This window comes from Atractosteus spatula, chromosome 15 (assembly GCF_055471065.1).
Source record: "Atractosteus spatula isolate fAtrSpa1 chromosome 15, fAtrSpa1.hap1, whole genome shotgun sequence".
In the NCBI taxonomy this organism is placed as follows: domain Eukaryota; kingdom Metazoa; phylum Chordata; class Actinopteri; order Semionotiformes; family Lepisosteidae; genus Atractosteus; species Atractosteus spatula.
The window spans coordinates 7,706,577-7,723,257 of record NC_142720.1 but is presented as its reverse complement, the minus strand read 5'-3'; the positions used below and the strand labels follow the sequence as shown (position 1 = coordinate 7,723,257).

General features: G+C 39.3%; 1 protein-coding gene across 1 annotated transcript in view; it reads right to left on the bottom strand.

Annotated features, from left to right (window-relative positions):
- Positions 1-1,103: 1,103 nt before the first annotated feature.
- disc1 (DISC1 scaffold protein) overlaps positions 1,104-16,681 on the bottom strand; it is a 65,729-nt gene continuing 50,151 nt past the window's right edge. Inside the window, exons 11-14 of the mRNA XM_088934185.1 lie at positions 11,925-12,183; positions 8,954-8,995; positions 1,877-2,011; positions 1,104-1,169 (exon numbers count right to left, since the gene is read on the bottom strand). Coding sequence (XP_088790311.1) covers positions 1,104-1,169; positions 1,877-2,011; positions 8,954-8,995; positions 11,925-12,183 — 502 coding nt within the window. The remainder of the gene's footprint in view (positions 1,170-1,876; positions 2,012-8,953; positions 8,996-11,924; positions 12,184-16,681) is intronic.

Genomic DNA, 16,681 nt, shown 5'->3' with positions numbered 1-16,681 from the left:
GCAGGGCATGAAGACCCACACAGACCACAGGGTGAGCGCCCCCTGCTGGCCCCATTATCACCTCTTCCAGCAGCAGCCTTAGTTTTTCCCAGGAGGTCTCCCATCCAGGGTACTGACCAGGCTCACACCTGATGAGCTCAAGTGGGTTCCCAGTTGTGAGTTGCAGGGTGATATGGCTGCTGGGTTTTTTCTATTTATGTTCCAAGCACTAGCCCTTAGACACGTGGAATACCTTTCAACATCAATGTGAGATCTACTATTCCATTCATGACTTGAAAAGCTACTTGAAATTAAGCTGTGATCTGGATCTGCGACACAAGTTAACTGACAGAAAGATAACAAATCAGGATTCATATTTTCTCCCTGCTAGATCCAAAGAGCAATACAGGCATAAAATGAGGGAAACTGTGCAGCTACCCTACAACTTTCGTAGTGATCTGCCATTGACCACAGCAGATACAAATTACTGTAAGTATTACTCCTATGGTAAGGCTATAAACATTTCTTGTTTCTTTTGTCTAACCAAAATCATTAACTACTAACCAAAGTCTAACCAAAAATAATGATTAACTACTTATACTACTTTCTACTTATACTACTTACTAATACTGTCAAAATATGCAAAATAAAACAGTATTGCTGTTGTCATTGTTATTGATAATATTAATGCTTCCTTCATATGATTACCATCAAATCGTACAGGTGTAATACACAAATGTGATCGTAGGAGGTATTTAAAATAATTTGAGCCTCTAATGATGGTTTAGTTTAAAAGTGCTTAGGCTATATTGCGTATTATGCTTAATTGTAAATGTTAAAGACTCATCCTTACTAATGCTATTTTTACTTCAAATGAAAAACTGCATTCACGCTCAGCTAGAGTCAAAAGAGCAACATTACACTCCTCGTCTTCTAGCACGTCTACAATCCCTAGTTAATCAGAACTGATCGTGTCTGGCAAGCGGAGATTTTTAATGACAGCTTTACATCCAATTAACTTTTTTTTCGGTTATTCCCTTGAAAAATCCAAATAAAAGTAAAATTCGCTGTCTTAAAATCATTTCAGCAGTTAGACTCTAATTGATGTGACAAGGCGATGGCGGTTATGGGGACAGAGTGTTTCGAGTGCGCTTGGCGTGACTCATCCGGCGGAGGAAACGGTGGTCTGACTGCAGGGTCAGGGCCAGCAGGACTCACTGGTGCTGACAAGGAGCCTCTGCACAGGTGAGGCTGAGGATGAGGCCCAAGAAAGACGCTCAAAAAAAGGCTCTCGAGAGGCGAGATTTTTCCAAACACGAGAGCGGAAAAGGGCGAGATCAAAGTTCGACCTCCAGAATGTCAGCTTACAAACTCCATTTCGTAAGGATCTACAAGCATGGTTCTGAATAATACGGCCTGTGTAATTAAAAAAAAAAATTACATTGCAAAAATGATATAAATTGCTCGATTAATTTAAACTAATTTTCATTGGATATTATTTACTCACCGACTATCAATATGAAACCTGGTTGACTCTTCAGTCCAAGATAAATAAGGTTATTTTCTCTTTGTGGTTTCACTATGCTATAGCCCCAGCTCCCTTCTTTTACTGTGGCTGGCATAAGCATCAACCACAAAGCTGGGTTGTGTTAATATATCAAAATAAAACACATTCAACACCAGTCTAAGTATTATATACACCTCACACCGTGCAGATGCTTGCACACAGAGGCACATACAAGAATGAGAAACTCATAAACACTGAGGGAGGCCCATTCTGGATGTAAAAGCTCATCAATATTTGTCTGGCCTAAAAGGGAAGAAATACAGTATATGGTGAGTTTGTTAACATTTTCCTTGTCTGGATGTGTTGGCCTAGAGTCTCCACAGTCTATACAAGAAATGAAAGGATATGAGTCAGGCTTTCATCCCGATGAAGAACTGCAGTTTGCAGCTGATCCTCCAGGGAAAGCAATTTGTCGCTGATTGATCTGCACTGTTCAGTTATAGCGATGGTGCTGCTGCAGCAGTCCTGAGGAAGGGAAGACAGAAAGAGACACCAGACAAAAGATTAACAGGTCAAGAAAAAAAATAATCCAAGTCCTGGAAATAATGTCTTTCAATTGAAAGGATATCTGATTGGTGCAGTTTGGAAATGTCTATTTTTTTCTCTCTCTAAAAGATTAGGTTGAAGGAAGGCATCTCTGGATATAAGGACATACATTTTTTAAAATGAACGCCGCCTTTTTTTTCTGGGGCTCTGCTACACCTGCCTTGCACTTTCATATAGCGCTGTTACAACAGAAAGTTTTTAAGAAATAATTTCTCAAAGAGAGCTTCCTAGGAACGAAGACAAACCCTGCAATTTCCCACTTTCCTACTGTATAATCATCTCCGCTGTTAAAGGAACTTTAGCCCTGCCTGAGCTGTATGCTCCAAGGGTTTCTAACTGCGTCAGACCTAAACGTAACAAATTCTTTAAAAGATTTCCAACTGCGATTCCAGTGAACACATATGTGGACAAGAGCTTCGCGTAGCCTTTTGTCATTTTTTGAATTCCCTGCAAACTGCCTTCTGACCTCCCTGTTCATTGCAGAATTCATTCATTCAAAATACAGAACGATATTGTGACATACAAGGCAATATGATTTTGATTAGTTAATGGTATTAAACCAAAGCAGTTCTGGATTAATTTAAAAAAAAACTAATTAGTCATACAAATACAGGGAGCAGCATCTGGAAAGCAAAAATGTTTTGTGATGCATCAGTCGCTTCCAGCGACTGTGACTGGAGATCTTCCAGGTACAATTAAGTCCTCCATATTAAGACTCTGCAGAGGGCTGTGTTTTCCACCTTCCTCAAATTAAACCCTCAAAGGGAGTCTCTATGCAAATTGCAGGTAATTACAGCCGAACATAGGAAATGAGCTCCAAAACTATCCAAAAAAATGGAAAGCAGGAGAAGAAAGCGGGATAATTAATCGACAGTGGGAGAAAAAAACCACAAGAAATTCAAGCATGCTCTCTGCTTCCCAGGCATGATTACAGCCTTCCTGTGTTTGAGCTTTTAGAGGAGGACGACTGAAAAGTAAAGTAATTACTGTGCTGCATGGAACTGCTAATTAGATGAGAGAGTGTAGAGCATTTCCGAGTGGGCTATTTGTTTCCTCTGATTTGCCCTCTTAAAAAATTATTGAAATTGGGGGGAAAAAAGACACCACTCTTCTTACCTAGTACGGATCAGAAAGAGGCAGTGACAGGAGATAAAACAGCTCCTCTGAAATCTCTTATAGAGCAGGGAAGTGGTAATTGTGGAGCCGCCACATCCATTATATACAGGTCTGGCTAAGGAGGAAGAACTGCATTTCTGTCTTGCTTTGACTTCTCCAAACGAGCTAAAGTTGATCTCGGACACATATATACAGTAAAAACCTCTGATATTCAGAATATTTTTATATATTTTTATATTCACATTCTTAGGATGTTAATCCTCGATTCTAAGGAAGAATACCTTTTTCTCCATCGTTTTTTAAAAATCTAGAGCAGCCCCTTGTGGGAAACGAGCCATCACACCCTGCCCTAGTTCCATCACGTTGTACAGTTCAGAGAGGGTTGGAAGCAGCTCATGTTGATGAGGAAGCAGTGTCACTGCTCTGCGACTCGCCACACTCTTCCCAAGGGGAAATGCTGTCTTGAATGAAATCTGTTCTCATACCTTTTCATGGTTGATGTCCTGCAACATTGTTAAATCCTAGTTCCGTGGACCAAAGAATTAAGTGAATACACAAAATCTTCTGAAAAGTTATTGGAATCAATAATTTTGCAACTGAAGGTGGTACAAATCTTTTGTTCATAAAAGAAAAGGAACAGGCACATGACTCTCATTTCAGTCCTGAGATTCAGAGAGTTGTCTTGAAACAAAACATAAAACTTTAAGGCCTGGGTCTTTCTGAAAGTCTTGGAAAACAGCTGAAGTTCTGCCCATAAATGAGTACAATCTGACGTGCCCTTGAAAATGTTTGACAAAATCCATATAAATACCATATGACTCCACGCTTACTCTAGCAGATCAATACATCAAATGGATTATTGATCTAAATCACTAAGTAGTAAAAATACTTCATTCTCTAATTTCAAGGGTACCTTGAAAATAAAGTCTAATACAAAACATTGAGATGTGAAGGGTTATAAACCAATACTGTAAATGACAAAATTAGCATGTGGACTTGTGCTTCAGACAGGCACATTTATTTTCATTTGGTATATGTTGATAGCAATCATTAACCCAGAACATTTCATATAATTATTTACACCCATCAACATCATTAAAAATTTGTAACATAAATAGTGTATTCCAGTTTGACCTCCACTACAACGTTTAAGCAAACCAAACTGTGTACAGTACATTCAAAAGAAAGATGGTTTTCTTAAACCACAAAACAAGAGCCTGCCAACAAAAATAACATACTGTACACAGGCTAGATTTGGAACCAATTTTTCTCAGACCTTCGAATGGTCTTTCTACTTCATTCTGAAAGCAGGAAGCTGAGATAAGACACTTTTAAAAGGAACTCTCATCTCGGACATTTGGCATTTATTACTGCAAAATAAACCTACAACTAGGCATAACGTAGAAACACGTCCTCCTAATCAACCCTTATAAAATGAGTTTTGATTGCAGGGTTTTGTTTGACTTTCCTGCACCTAATCAGTTTCTAATCTAATGCTCTAATCGATTTCTACAAGAGCCACTGCTGAAAGCACTTGTTTAAAATATCAGAGCACAGACATGCTAACAGGGAAGAGTTACCAAGGAGAGGGAGGTAAAATGGAGAAGATCCTTCTTAAAAAAACTCACAAGTCCCTAGCGAAACTGTTTATGTATGTATTTATAAAAACAGTGCATTAAAAAAACACACAGGCAAAACAATAAGCATAATTCTTTGTAGAAAGAATTAGAAGAGACAGATGTGCTCATTATATGGTAGGAAACAAAATTACCCAAGAACACACTGCGCATCCTTTATCAAACATGTTCCCTAGAGAGGGACAAGTATCCACTTTCTGCTGTGTATTAGCGGCCTTAATTGACTTCAATGTATTTTTGAACTGTGCCTAAATTCAGTTATACTATGAGAAGCAAGAGTTGTCTTGTATAAATGTCATGATAAAACTGACATGCTGACAAGATGGTAGCTATTTAAAATTGTCTCGTCTCATGGGACTAGAGGTGTTTAAGCACACAGGTCAAGCCAGGAGCCCTATTCATGAATTGCTGCTGCGTTGGCATTTTTGTAATTTGGTTACTTAAAAAATGAAGATGAGTTGCTGACTCTTCTATTTAGAGCAGTTTTCAAGAGGCTAACATCAGAGATCCATTTACTCTTACTAACAATAATAATACAAGTGATGCTTTTACTAGTGTTATATTTGCAGCATTTGAAGCCTACACTTTATATGCTTCTTCATGGCTACATTAGCTACAAGAATTCTCTCTTCCTCACAACTGTTTAGTGCAATAAACCGTTAATATGACTTTAACTATGGTGAAATACATAAATCAAATACAGCCCTTGAAACATACTACGCATTGAAATTTTCCTGAATTTGCATTTCAGATCAAAAGGATATGAGGCAAAAGTATACATCCATCCATCCTTCCATTTTCTGACCACTTTATCCCCACACAGTGTCGTAGGGGAGCCGGAGCCTTGCTCTTTCAGGCATCGAGTGCAAGGCAGGATACACCCTGAACAGGACCCAACCCAAATGATTTTAACTTTTGTTTCTGGGATTTATTTTGTAAACATGTTTAGTCATGTTACAACACTGTCATGTGTTTAACCCCCCCTATTTCAGCCTAGTGTAAGAACTGGGACAAATGGCTGACAGGTGTTTCTAATGGCTCAGGCGTTCTATGTTGCATTAATTGTGAAAACAACTGGGAATGTAAAGCCTTTAGAGTTGACTTTTTTGGGTTTCTTGAGATGGCAAGAAAAAACAAGATAAAGACTAGAGAGCTACGTATCTAGTCTAGTCTGTCTAGGGAAAGCAAGCATTTGTCAAGATGAGAGCCAATAAAATTCCAATTAGAACAACCGCAGAGAGACTGGGGACCGCAGAAACAACAACATGGAATGTCTTGAAAAAGAAAGAAACTAGAGGAGGGGCTTGCGAACAGCAAAGACCAGTGGCTCATGATAGAAAAATAATTTGTGCTGTGCAGAAAAACCCTAAAATAACAGCCAAAGAGACTGCAGATAATCTCCAGGGTGCAGGGTGGAAGTACTGTATCTTAATTCCCAGTGTTCTACATTGCAAGATGCAAACCTCTCATAAGCACTAAAAAGGCCAGATTAGAAGTTCAAGGATAAGACAAAACAGTTGTGGAACAACGTTTTATGGACACTTTAGCAGTGATAAACCTTCAGCAAAGTGACAGAAAGGCACAAGTGTGGAGAAAGAGAATGACCCTAAGCACAACACCTCACCTGTGAATGGTGGAGGTAGCTTCATGGCTTGGGCATGCATATGCCTGCCTGTGGAACGGACTCACTGGTCTTTGTTGATGATGTAACTGATCATCAACAGAAAAAAGACGGCAGCAACAGAATTAATTCTGAAGAGCACAGAAACATCCTGTCTTCCCATGTCTAACAAAAAGTCTTCAATCTCATTGGCTGGCACTGCACCCTCAGCAAGACAAGGACTCAAAACATACTGGACAATTAACGGACAAGCTCACCAGGAAGAAGAAGTGGAAAATTTCTCATACTGGCCAAGTCAACCCTCTGACTCCAGTTCTTTTGAGCATGCAAAACTAAAGTCTGAAAACGCCACAAACAAGCAAGGATTGAGATTGGCTGCAGTTAAAGCCTGGCAAAGCTACTCGAAAGAACATGTCAAGAGACTGGTGATTTCGGTTGGTGGCAGACTTGAAGCAGTCGCTGCTTGAAAGGGCAATTACTTTAAGTTAATTAGTCTCAATACTTAATGCTCACTTAAAAGGAGTAGATTACATTACAAATTACATTGTTCTGGCACGACTAAACATATAAACAGAACAATAACCAGAAAAATAGAATTTGAACTTTAGTTTTCCCTCATATTAGACTTTGGATCTGAAATACTGTACATGAGTACATAGCAAAAATGACACATTTCACCAGTGTCCCAGTACTTCAGCTTTACTTTGTACACGATGTGTAAATATACCTAATCTGTTTCATATATTGGTGCTGCTGTAATTCCAGCTTTTAAATATGGTTTATATTTGGTACATTTAAAATAAAGCCCTATTTTGTATCACTTTGTACCCAGTGCGGACTTTGAAGTTTAAAATACCCAATGTGGACTTGAAGTTTAAAAATTCTCCTTGTCGTAAAAATATGATCTCTTAATGTGTATACCTGACATTTTCATCAACAAAGCTATAGCTAATTTCCTTTTTAAAAAAATCTGCCGTTCTAATTATAGCCGGTCCCATTTGATGTAAGCAAATTAATTTCTCCCTCTCCAGAGAGATAAGCTAATTAAACAGACAGCCAAGGACTGGAGTGATCACTCCTAACTCAAGGCGAGGTGTCTGCCATGATTACCATGAGAGTTTGGGGGAATCGTGTTTATACAAGGCAAAGACCTACAGTATACTGTGGGACAGAGAGAAATTCAATTTGTTTTCAAATGGACAGTGAGATGCGGGCAATCAGGGAAAAAAATTCAACCTCTTTCTATGTCTGCAACCTCCAAACCACACTGCAGTGGAAACTATTTGATTAAACTCATTTCAAGACTTGCCAGAATTCAATCAGAAGCCGGAAATGTCCTGTCCGCTGTGTTTGTGTTAATTTCTCAAATGTATGTCAAACACAATCACAACTGTTTCTAGTATCTTGTTAAAGGCACAGTGCGCATTGGGTATTATTTATACTGTATGTATTGTAATATTTTATTTTATTCTGACAAATCTTACACAACCATTTTATATGATATGATGAAATAAAAAAAACACTGCAGGTTAGCTTTAGCTGTCTCATAAGTCTCAAATAAATCAATAAGTGACTGTTTCAGAAAATATACATTTACCAAGGAGTCGTAATACCACAGCAACTGACCACAACCAGAACATTCAAGAAATTAAACTGGATTATCTGTGTTAGGAAGAGGCAGACAGACTTCCAGAGATGTCAGAAATGCCTAACATGAGTATTTGTTCAGCAGAAAAAAAGATGTTAAATTAAATTGTAAATTGTGAACTTGAATGTTCCCTGAATAACATTTTTTTCCTTGTCTTATCCTGAATTATTATTGAAAGTACAGGGAAAAGCACTATAAAGGGTTAAATACTATGAAGTGATGCTGTAGTTTACACCTCCAATTTGTGTGTGAATAACTACTAATGCAAGAGCAGGGCTTTCTTTATGACCTTAGCTTTCTTGTGTTACTTCCCTGAAGCATCACTTGAGCTACTAATTTGCTTAAATTTCATATTATAATACATTTTTTATCCATTTCAGTAGTGAAAATCATCTAAGTGCATTTTAAGTTACATACAGTATGAAACGTACCCATAACCTGGAACCTCCAACCGTACAAGAGCTGACAAAATAACTGCAGAACTTCAAATAATTATCAGTTAATTTAATTTGAAATTATCAGTTCAATTAACAGCTATTCCAGCTGAGAGCTGAGCTGGAATAATAACCAGTTTTTATTACAGAAGTCATACTGTAGGTTAAAAGAAGCTGGACTTGGGACCCCAACAAGAGTAATTTCAGAACTGCTTGGAAAAAACAATTCTCCTAAAACAGATAGTGGTGACGTGCTATGTGTCTAAGTATTGTATAATGAGATTGTAAGCCTTTTTCAAATGCAGTTGATTTTTTGAAATTGATTAAAGATAATTAATGGACTAAGAAAAACACCTCCACAAATGTTCCAATGCAAAACACAATCAGATAAAATGTACAACTCACCTCAGGTAGATTCTCAACACAGACAAGAAACTCTTCTAATTCCTGCAAAAACCAAAGACACAAAGCAAATCAGTCAACTGTTAATTTGTATTTCTCACATGTTAAAATGCAAATTTTAATAGACTTATGGGACAGCATTAATATTTTGTTTTTTACAGGCATTAGTCATTACAGACAGAAAAAAAAAAACAGAAGAATAAAATGGACCTTATTATAATGTATCTCAGTCTAGTTGGGGGAAAAAAGGTATTTTTTGTACACAAAAACAATAATTACAGTTTGGTAGCTGACAGATTGGTTATAGCCTCAGATGAAAGCATAATAGTGATTAAGTGATATAGAAACTGTTCTGCATTTAGTGAGTTCGTAATTAAAGTCTAGCTTTTAATTTCTCTTCTTGGTGCCCTAACACATTCTTATTTGTTACACTGAATAATACAATTAAATATTTGATTTTGCATAGCATGTTGGCTGATTTACTTTCATTTCCTTCTAGAATGGTATTAACCTGAAGGCTAATAAGCTGCCAGTGACTTATCAATGCATTTGTTCAGGGATGGAGTGAAATGACGGAAAGATCTTTAGGATGCTTCTTGTATTAAAAGGATTAGGGGGGCTTCTTTGCATAAATTGAAACATTAAATACTCAGTGCTTTTACACAGTATTTACACGGAGGAATTTCTAAGGAGCTGCTGACTGTTTGATGACACCAGCTTGAAATGTGTTCTGGTACGTTTGTTCTTCAGGATTTATTACAGGCTACTGGATTTGCAGAAAGAGAAACACAGGATAGAGAACAGCACAATGAAGGGTGAATATCCTGCTGGTTTTCCTCACCTCCACCGGCTGGGAATTTAGAACGGTAGGAAAAGGCTCCGCTCTTCAGGAACAACAGAGAGAGAAGACCAGAGGGTGTGTGGGACACACAGAGAGGGCAGGCAGGTTATTAAGACAAGCTCCAGGGTTTCAACAGCCCTTTCGCGAGAGAAAACGAAGAGTGTTATTCACAGTTAGTCAAAGTCAGTTATGAAGAAAGAAAGAGTGCTCCTTGCACTGCCTACACCACTTTTGCTGCATGCTCGCTCGTTTCATGAATAAATGAATAATGAGTTTTGCTGGAGGAAGCATGAAGACCGGGCAGCCCACCAATGAGATGCAGCTGGTGTGACTGAAAGACACACTTCTAATGGGACTAGACAGTAGACCCTTTTCAGGCAGTACCTGCTTCACAGTACATCTCCATGTGTTGCAAATTCTTTCTGCTCAATTGTAAATACACTCAGTGGGACCTGCAATCTAGACCTGGTTGGAAAGACAGTAAGGTTCCTGTCTCTGGGAGGACATTATATCAGATTAAGGCTTGAGGAGACACTGGAAAATGAGAAAACATTGCTAAATCGCTTGCAGCCCTAAGGGCAGCTCCACAACCTAAGAGATGTAAATACAGTCAGGATGGATATCAAGGTCACATTTTCACAAGGTCATGAGTCGGAGGGTGTTGAAAAACTCATGATTTTAAAACTAGAGCTTGCCGACCTGCAGTACAGAGTAATCTAAAAGACATTAGAAACCTGGTTCACCATGAGTGGCTAGTATTTCTGCATCTTCTTTAGGCTTCAAGACAGCCTTGAGCTCTGAAAGTTTTCATTCTGGGAGTTCACCATTAAGCTTCTTTTTATTTGTTTTTTTCTTTCCTCTGTAGTTCTACAGGATTGCAAGTGCAGGACCTGAGATTAACTTAGCAGACACAATTTGCACTGTTGTGGTGTTAGAGAAAGAATCCTCTAGGAGTGAAACAATTCATGTTCCTTTCCTCCTCCTTAGGTACATACTGTAAGATCTCATTGCCTGAAGTGAACTGAGATGTCCCATAAGCAGACAACTGATTCTCTTGCCTTCAGTATATTGTCTAAAACGTGCAACAGCATCATAAAACACCACTTTTTCTCTTTGGTGTACTGCCTTGGAACACCACAGCTTTCACATCTGGATTAGTTTATATGTTCTTATCGGCTACTAATGAACAGTAAGTGCCTCAGTAGGAAACTGACACATCTGAAACACAAAGTGTCACACATACTGTGAAGGAGCTGCCTGTCTCAGATGTATAACAGACTCCTGTAAATTGTTCCCTTTGTTTCAAACACGCTGCAAGTAAGAATCAAACATGAATGGATTCAAATTAATTTAATCCAAATAACATGTGGAAAAACACTGAACCCCTGACCATCCTCACTCTGTTAACTTCCCAACCCACAGAGGTTGTATTACAGCATGACTGTACATGATTCTTAGTACCTGTGTGAGATTCCTCTTAAACTGATGCAACTGTTTTATTTTTTCATCACAGTCTACTGGCTTGGACAACACAGTGTTTCTGTTTTCCCACTGAATACTCTCCTCCGCATGATTGACCTATTTTGGTCTTCCAGTGGATAAGGGCATATTTGGGAAAGAGCAGCTGTGATTTTTTTCAAGTCATGAGCGCTGACTAACCATGGGAAAGTACAACAGGAAGTATAAACTCGAACAAGACCAGGGGGAGGCTTGATATAGATGAGTGAGGGAGCAGGAAGTTTTGGAAAGCACTTGGAAGAACTGACAAACAATCCTCTCTTTTTTTTCCAACAAGACATCACCACACACCCAGAACTACACAGTACAGATACGATGACATGCAGGCTTGGCTCCTTAATCATGTTGAAGAACAAAAGGGTCTGGTGAAACAAAACCTGATGATTTTTTTTAAATAATACATTCTTAGTTTTTGCAACAGCACAATAATTAGCTGCTGCACAATTTTCCTATCAAAGCTTTTATAATAGTTACAGACTTTATCCGTTATCATTTCTGTACGACACTGTTTATAAAGGACAGATAATGGAAGGGATTTATCATGCATAAACACTGTTTATACATGTGTGTGTGCACATGTTACGCATGTGCAGGACTGCATGTATTTTAAAGTACCTTGGTTAATTCAGAGTGGTCTGAATCTCCTTCAGTGCACCAGGGGCCTCCTAAGGCTCTGGATTCTGGGGAGAGGCATCCTTCTTTGGTTTCAGCTGGGGGGCAGAGGTCATGCGAGCACCCAGCTTCCGCAGCCCGGCCCTCCTCCGTCTCCTCGGAGCCGCAGACACCAGCAGCCCGAAGCTGCAAGCCCTGCAGCACGAGGTGACAGGCCTCCAGGTCGGCTTCCCACACGCGCTCCAAGACTTGGCTTCCACAGCTGGAACGAGAGCAGAAGGGGCACTTCACAGCAGGGCAGGCGCAACGGCACATCCCTTCCAAGGGCCGGCTTCAGAAACAGAGACAAAGAACACACCCCCTTCGATAACAGGATCACCCCCACCCCCTCACCCCCTCAGCGCAGAGGCTTGAACAAATAAGCTTCCGCTCTAGAATGCGTGGAGCGTGTCTAAGTTTTCATGGAAAAAGAGCTCGGCGAGAATGAGGAAAATGTTTTGCTAAATATCAATTTTCTGACCGCGCGCTGAACTCTCGTTTCCAGATAATGAGGTTTGTGCGCAAATTGTTTTTCCTGAATGGCTGCTTAAGCCACTGGCATGGTTAGTTTACAAACAGCAGAGGAAATTTCAGTGCTGTAATTAAAATCATTTTAGGTGAGCAGGCATTGGTAGGATGGGAAATCATGAACTGTGCATAAAATGAACTGACTTTCTAATTTCCGAGTCCCTCAGGGACAATACATGGTTGTACTGGAGATTCCATGTAATACAGACATGAAATGTGTGTGTCTGGATCTCAATATACTGTACACTTCATAAACCTATATCAGGAAGCAATAAAATAATTTGTATTAGTCCAATAGTTGAAAAATTTTCTGTCCTTCTCTTTAGGTTTTCCATGCAGTGTTAACAGTAAACAATTTCACATAAGGTGCACACTTATAGTCCAGTTATTGCTCCTCTGAATGAAAATGCATACTATATATTCATTGTATTTCCCAAATAAGGCTGTTCAAACTCTATTAAAAAGGACAACAAGATTAGAAATAGAAAAACAGAACTCAAGGTCTTTTAACTAGAATCCCAATACATTTACTGCTGTGCTTAGAATCTTGCATTGGTATTTTCTTTTCACTCAACCTTTTTCAATCAGAGTTTTGCAAAAAACACATCAATCTGCTATATGATGCAAAGTAGATATTTTAGTTTCACATTACACCATCCCAAAATGTTGTCCCAGCGGCCCACTGGCACTCCACAGTGTACAGGACACATGCCCTAAAGTCCCCGAGCAGTTATTCAAAAACCCACTGGCCGAGGAGGTCATGGGCCAAGTCAATAATGAGGTTTCAAGCCACGTCTTGGACATTTTCGGTCAAACGTTCAAGAATCATTTCAATGAAGGACGACTTATAACGTCTTATTGAAATGGGGAAGTACAAAGCGCTCCTTCATGGAAGCTCTGGTCTGGAGTGGCCTTTCATCTGCTGCTGGTGAACAGCTTGACTATTCGATTCGATAAAACGCAGAGACAGTAATAGAATGGAATTAAAGGCTAATTACATTCATGAAACTGTAGTATATTTATGAAACCTCCTGTGTGGTTGTGCGGTTTTCGCTGCATCAGTGCTATATTGTTGAGAAAGAAGTGGCGAAGAAACTGATGAGCTCTTGCCGTTGAGGAGGAACAGGTTATACTTGAGGGAGACAACTACAGTAGATCACCAGCTACCCAAAAAACGCTCAGCAAGTGAGCACTCACATATCGGAAGGAGAAAAGATTTTTAAACTGCAGTCTACATCTTGGAATATTCTTAATAGCTCCCTGTCATGAAAGCAACATAATGGAATAGTAGATTTTTAAAGTACTGATGCAATACCACTGCTGAAGAATGTGTGATGTGGGAAATGAACATGGAAATGATTAGGATTCTCTTTAGCGGGTCTCCAAAATCTCCCAGGTTACAAAGTGTCAAATACTTCCAGCAAGCAAGCATTGTGTGCCGACATGATTAATGGCTCTCGCTAAAGCGAAGCTCACTAACATTTACTCTGTAAAACTTAATTGTGACGCTGGGCCCCACTGTGGCAAGGGCAGATGGCGCCATCTCTGAAGGTAAAGTGAAAAACGTAAGGAAACACAAACGCAATTAAGCTGTTTGCTTTACATTCTTCACTTTCCAATCATTTAATTTAGTGCTTAACATAAACTTAGGAGGAGCTCACTGCAGGTCTCTGTTTCTTGTATTTTAAAATGGACAAGGCTCCTTAAAAAGCCTTTTAAGTAGTTTCATCTACTGTATATCTTGTGTAGTGTGAAGCTGGCAATGTGTTCTGAAGATCATGAATTGATGGGACACACACATCTGATTTCTGTACAAATCACTTCTCTGAATGCACAGTAGACTATAACAATACCTGGTTGCTGGGCAGCTCTTGCACTGTTCAGTTGGACAAATCGCTGTAATTATGATATGATTGATAAAGAATGTATCTGTTACTTCTGTTCCATACTTATTTTAGTCAAGGTGTAAGTCCTTTGATTACAAATGAATGATGTATCCACTAATACATATAATTATAGATAATGAATAGATAAAAGAAGCAATGGGATGATTCTCGCAGTTTTAAAAGTGAAACTGTACATGAGAGTAGTGCCTACAATACATCAGAAAAGAGCATTACTTCAGATTGGCTGCTGCTGAAATCAACAGTGACTGCCAGCGCTGTGGTCCTCTGACCTCTGAACGGAGTTTCTGTCACAAAAATCAAGCGTTCAAACAGGACTCAGAGACAAAACCCTTTTCTTTAAAAACAAGAGAAAAAAATAAAGCTTCCCTCTTGAAATATACAGCTATGAAAAACTTCCAGATGTTTGCTGGACATTCCTTCTAGGTTTATTAGACTAAACAAACTCTAGGCTATAACTAAAAATGTATTATTTCTTAGGCAACAGATACAGCCTTTAAATGTGTTCTTGCAGTAGTACTGAATATGGAGTCTTTTCAATTACCATAAACTGATTAGAAACCAATGAGGCGAGACAACATTGTTCTTTTCACTCTAGCTGTGGGTATCTGGCAGAAGACACGGTCGCAGCAACACAAATAAATACAACTGAGTTTAGGTCCTCTGTGCTAAACTGAAACCGACAGCTTTGTTAACATCCAGCATATTTTATCTACCACCCGATATCACTTCTCGCAGCTTAAAAATGTGAGGACCCTTCTCTGCACGACTCCATTCGCAGACCACAGTAGAAATCCCTCCAAGTCATTTGTCTGCTGTGTGATGGCACCGCTTGCCTTCCCCTTGTTCATTGCTGACAAGCCAAGTTTCACATGATGAAAACTGTGGTTGTTATTTAAACCAGAAGCACGGATCTTTTCACAAACAATCTGGCAAACCACGCACGCAAGTGCAGACGAATTGTATACAGAACTGGGAGGAGCAAGAAATGTCAGTGTCTATTTCAAGTTAAATTGAGGATGAAAGCTGACCGATGTCCTGATTCCCTTTTAATACATGGAACTGTGCCTTAAACAAATAAACCACATCACAACAGAAGATCAGAAACTTCTAGCTTCTAGCCAGAATGAGATACGGGAACAGTATCTGTACACCACGTGGTTGCTGTTCTCCGAGTCAATAAGTAGACAAATGTAGGATTCTCCCCCATCATCTCTCAGAGGAGAAACCAGTTTTCCAGTCATTCCATGAGGACGCTTCCAGAACGCCAGGTGTGTTCCAGCCACACCCCCAGACATACTCAACACCCTTTTCAAAAACCGCTTGGGCGCAGTCTGAGGGGGGGCTCTGTCATCTAAAACCAATACTGGACCAAAGTGCCAGCTGAGCAATGGGGAAAAATCACGTCATTTCTACATGGCAACATATCTAAAAGAAACACTGCCACACTGGAAGATACAGAGCTCAGAGTGGACATCCATGATGACGCTATCCCACAGCAATGCATGTCTGGCAACCAAAAGTGCCTCTTTTGGAACTGGAGGATTGTTCATTGGCTCACATGAGCTCTTTGAAAGCTCACAGTTTGATGGGCCAAGCAGCAGAGACAGCACATCATTTCTGTTCTTTGACAGTGACTTTTTACACTGGGAAGCTCTTATTGGAATCTAGCAAAGAAAACTAGATGTAAGACACTTACCATTTGCATTTTATGACAAAATATGAATAAACTTGTCTTAGGAACAAAAGAAGCAATTAGATTACATTCCAGCTCTGCAAACCTCATATTCAACATACAGCCTTTCCAAACCCTCCAGAATCTACTACAGCACCTTTTCACTTCTGATGATACTCAGACAGTTCAGCTGATTTTTGGTTGCCAGCTATTATACATTACAAACGAAAACAGAAAATGCATTACAATTCTGCTCATTAATTTTAACTATGCTAACTAACAAACAGATTAGATCTATATGACATTTTTGTACGTGGAAACAAACTACCTTCTCTTGACGTACGTTATACTGCAGCTCACTATGACCCTTTAAAAGACAAACATGCTGAAAAATAAACTTAATTGTGCAGTCTTTGTAGACATCAGTTTTGGGGAGAAAATACAGAAAGATACTTCCTTAGAACAGGTGAGTTTCGCTCCTTTCCTATAAAACACATTCTAATAAGACAGGAAGTCTCATTTGACCCATTTAAATAGTTCTTTGCTGATTCCACTCCACTAGGTTCAGGCAGAGCTGAGATGCCACAATCAGAAGTTGTTAATATTAACCCCAT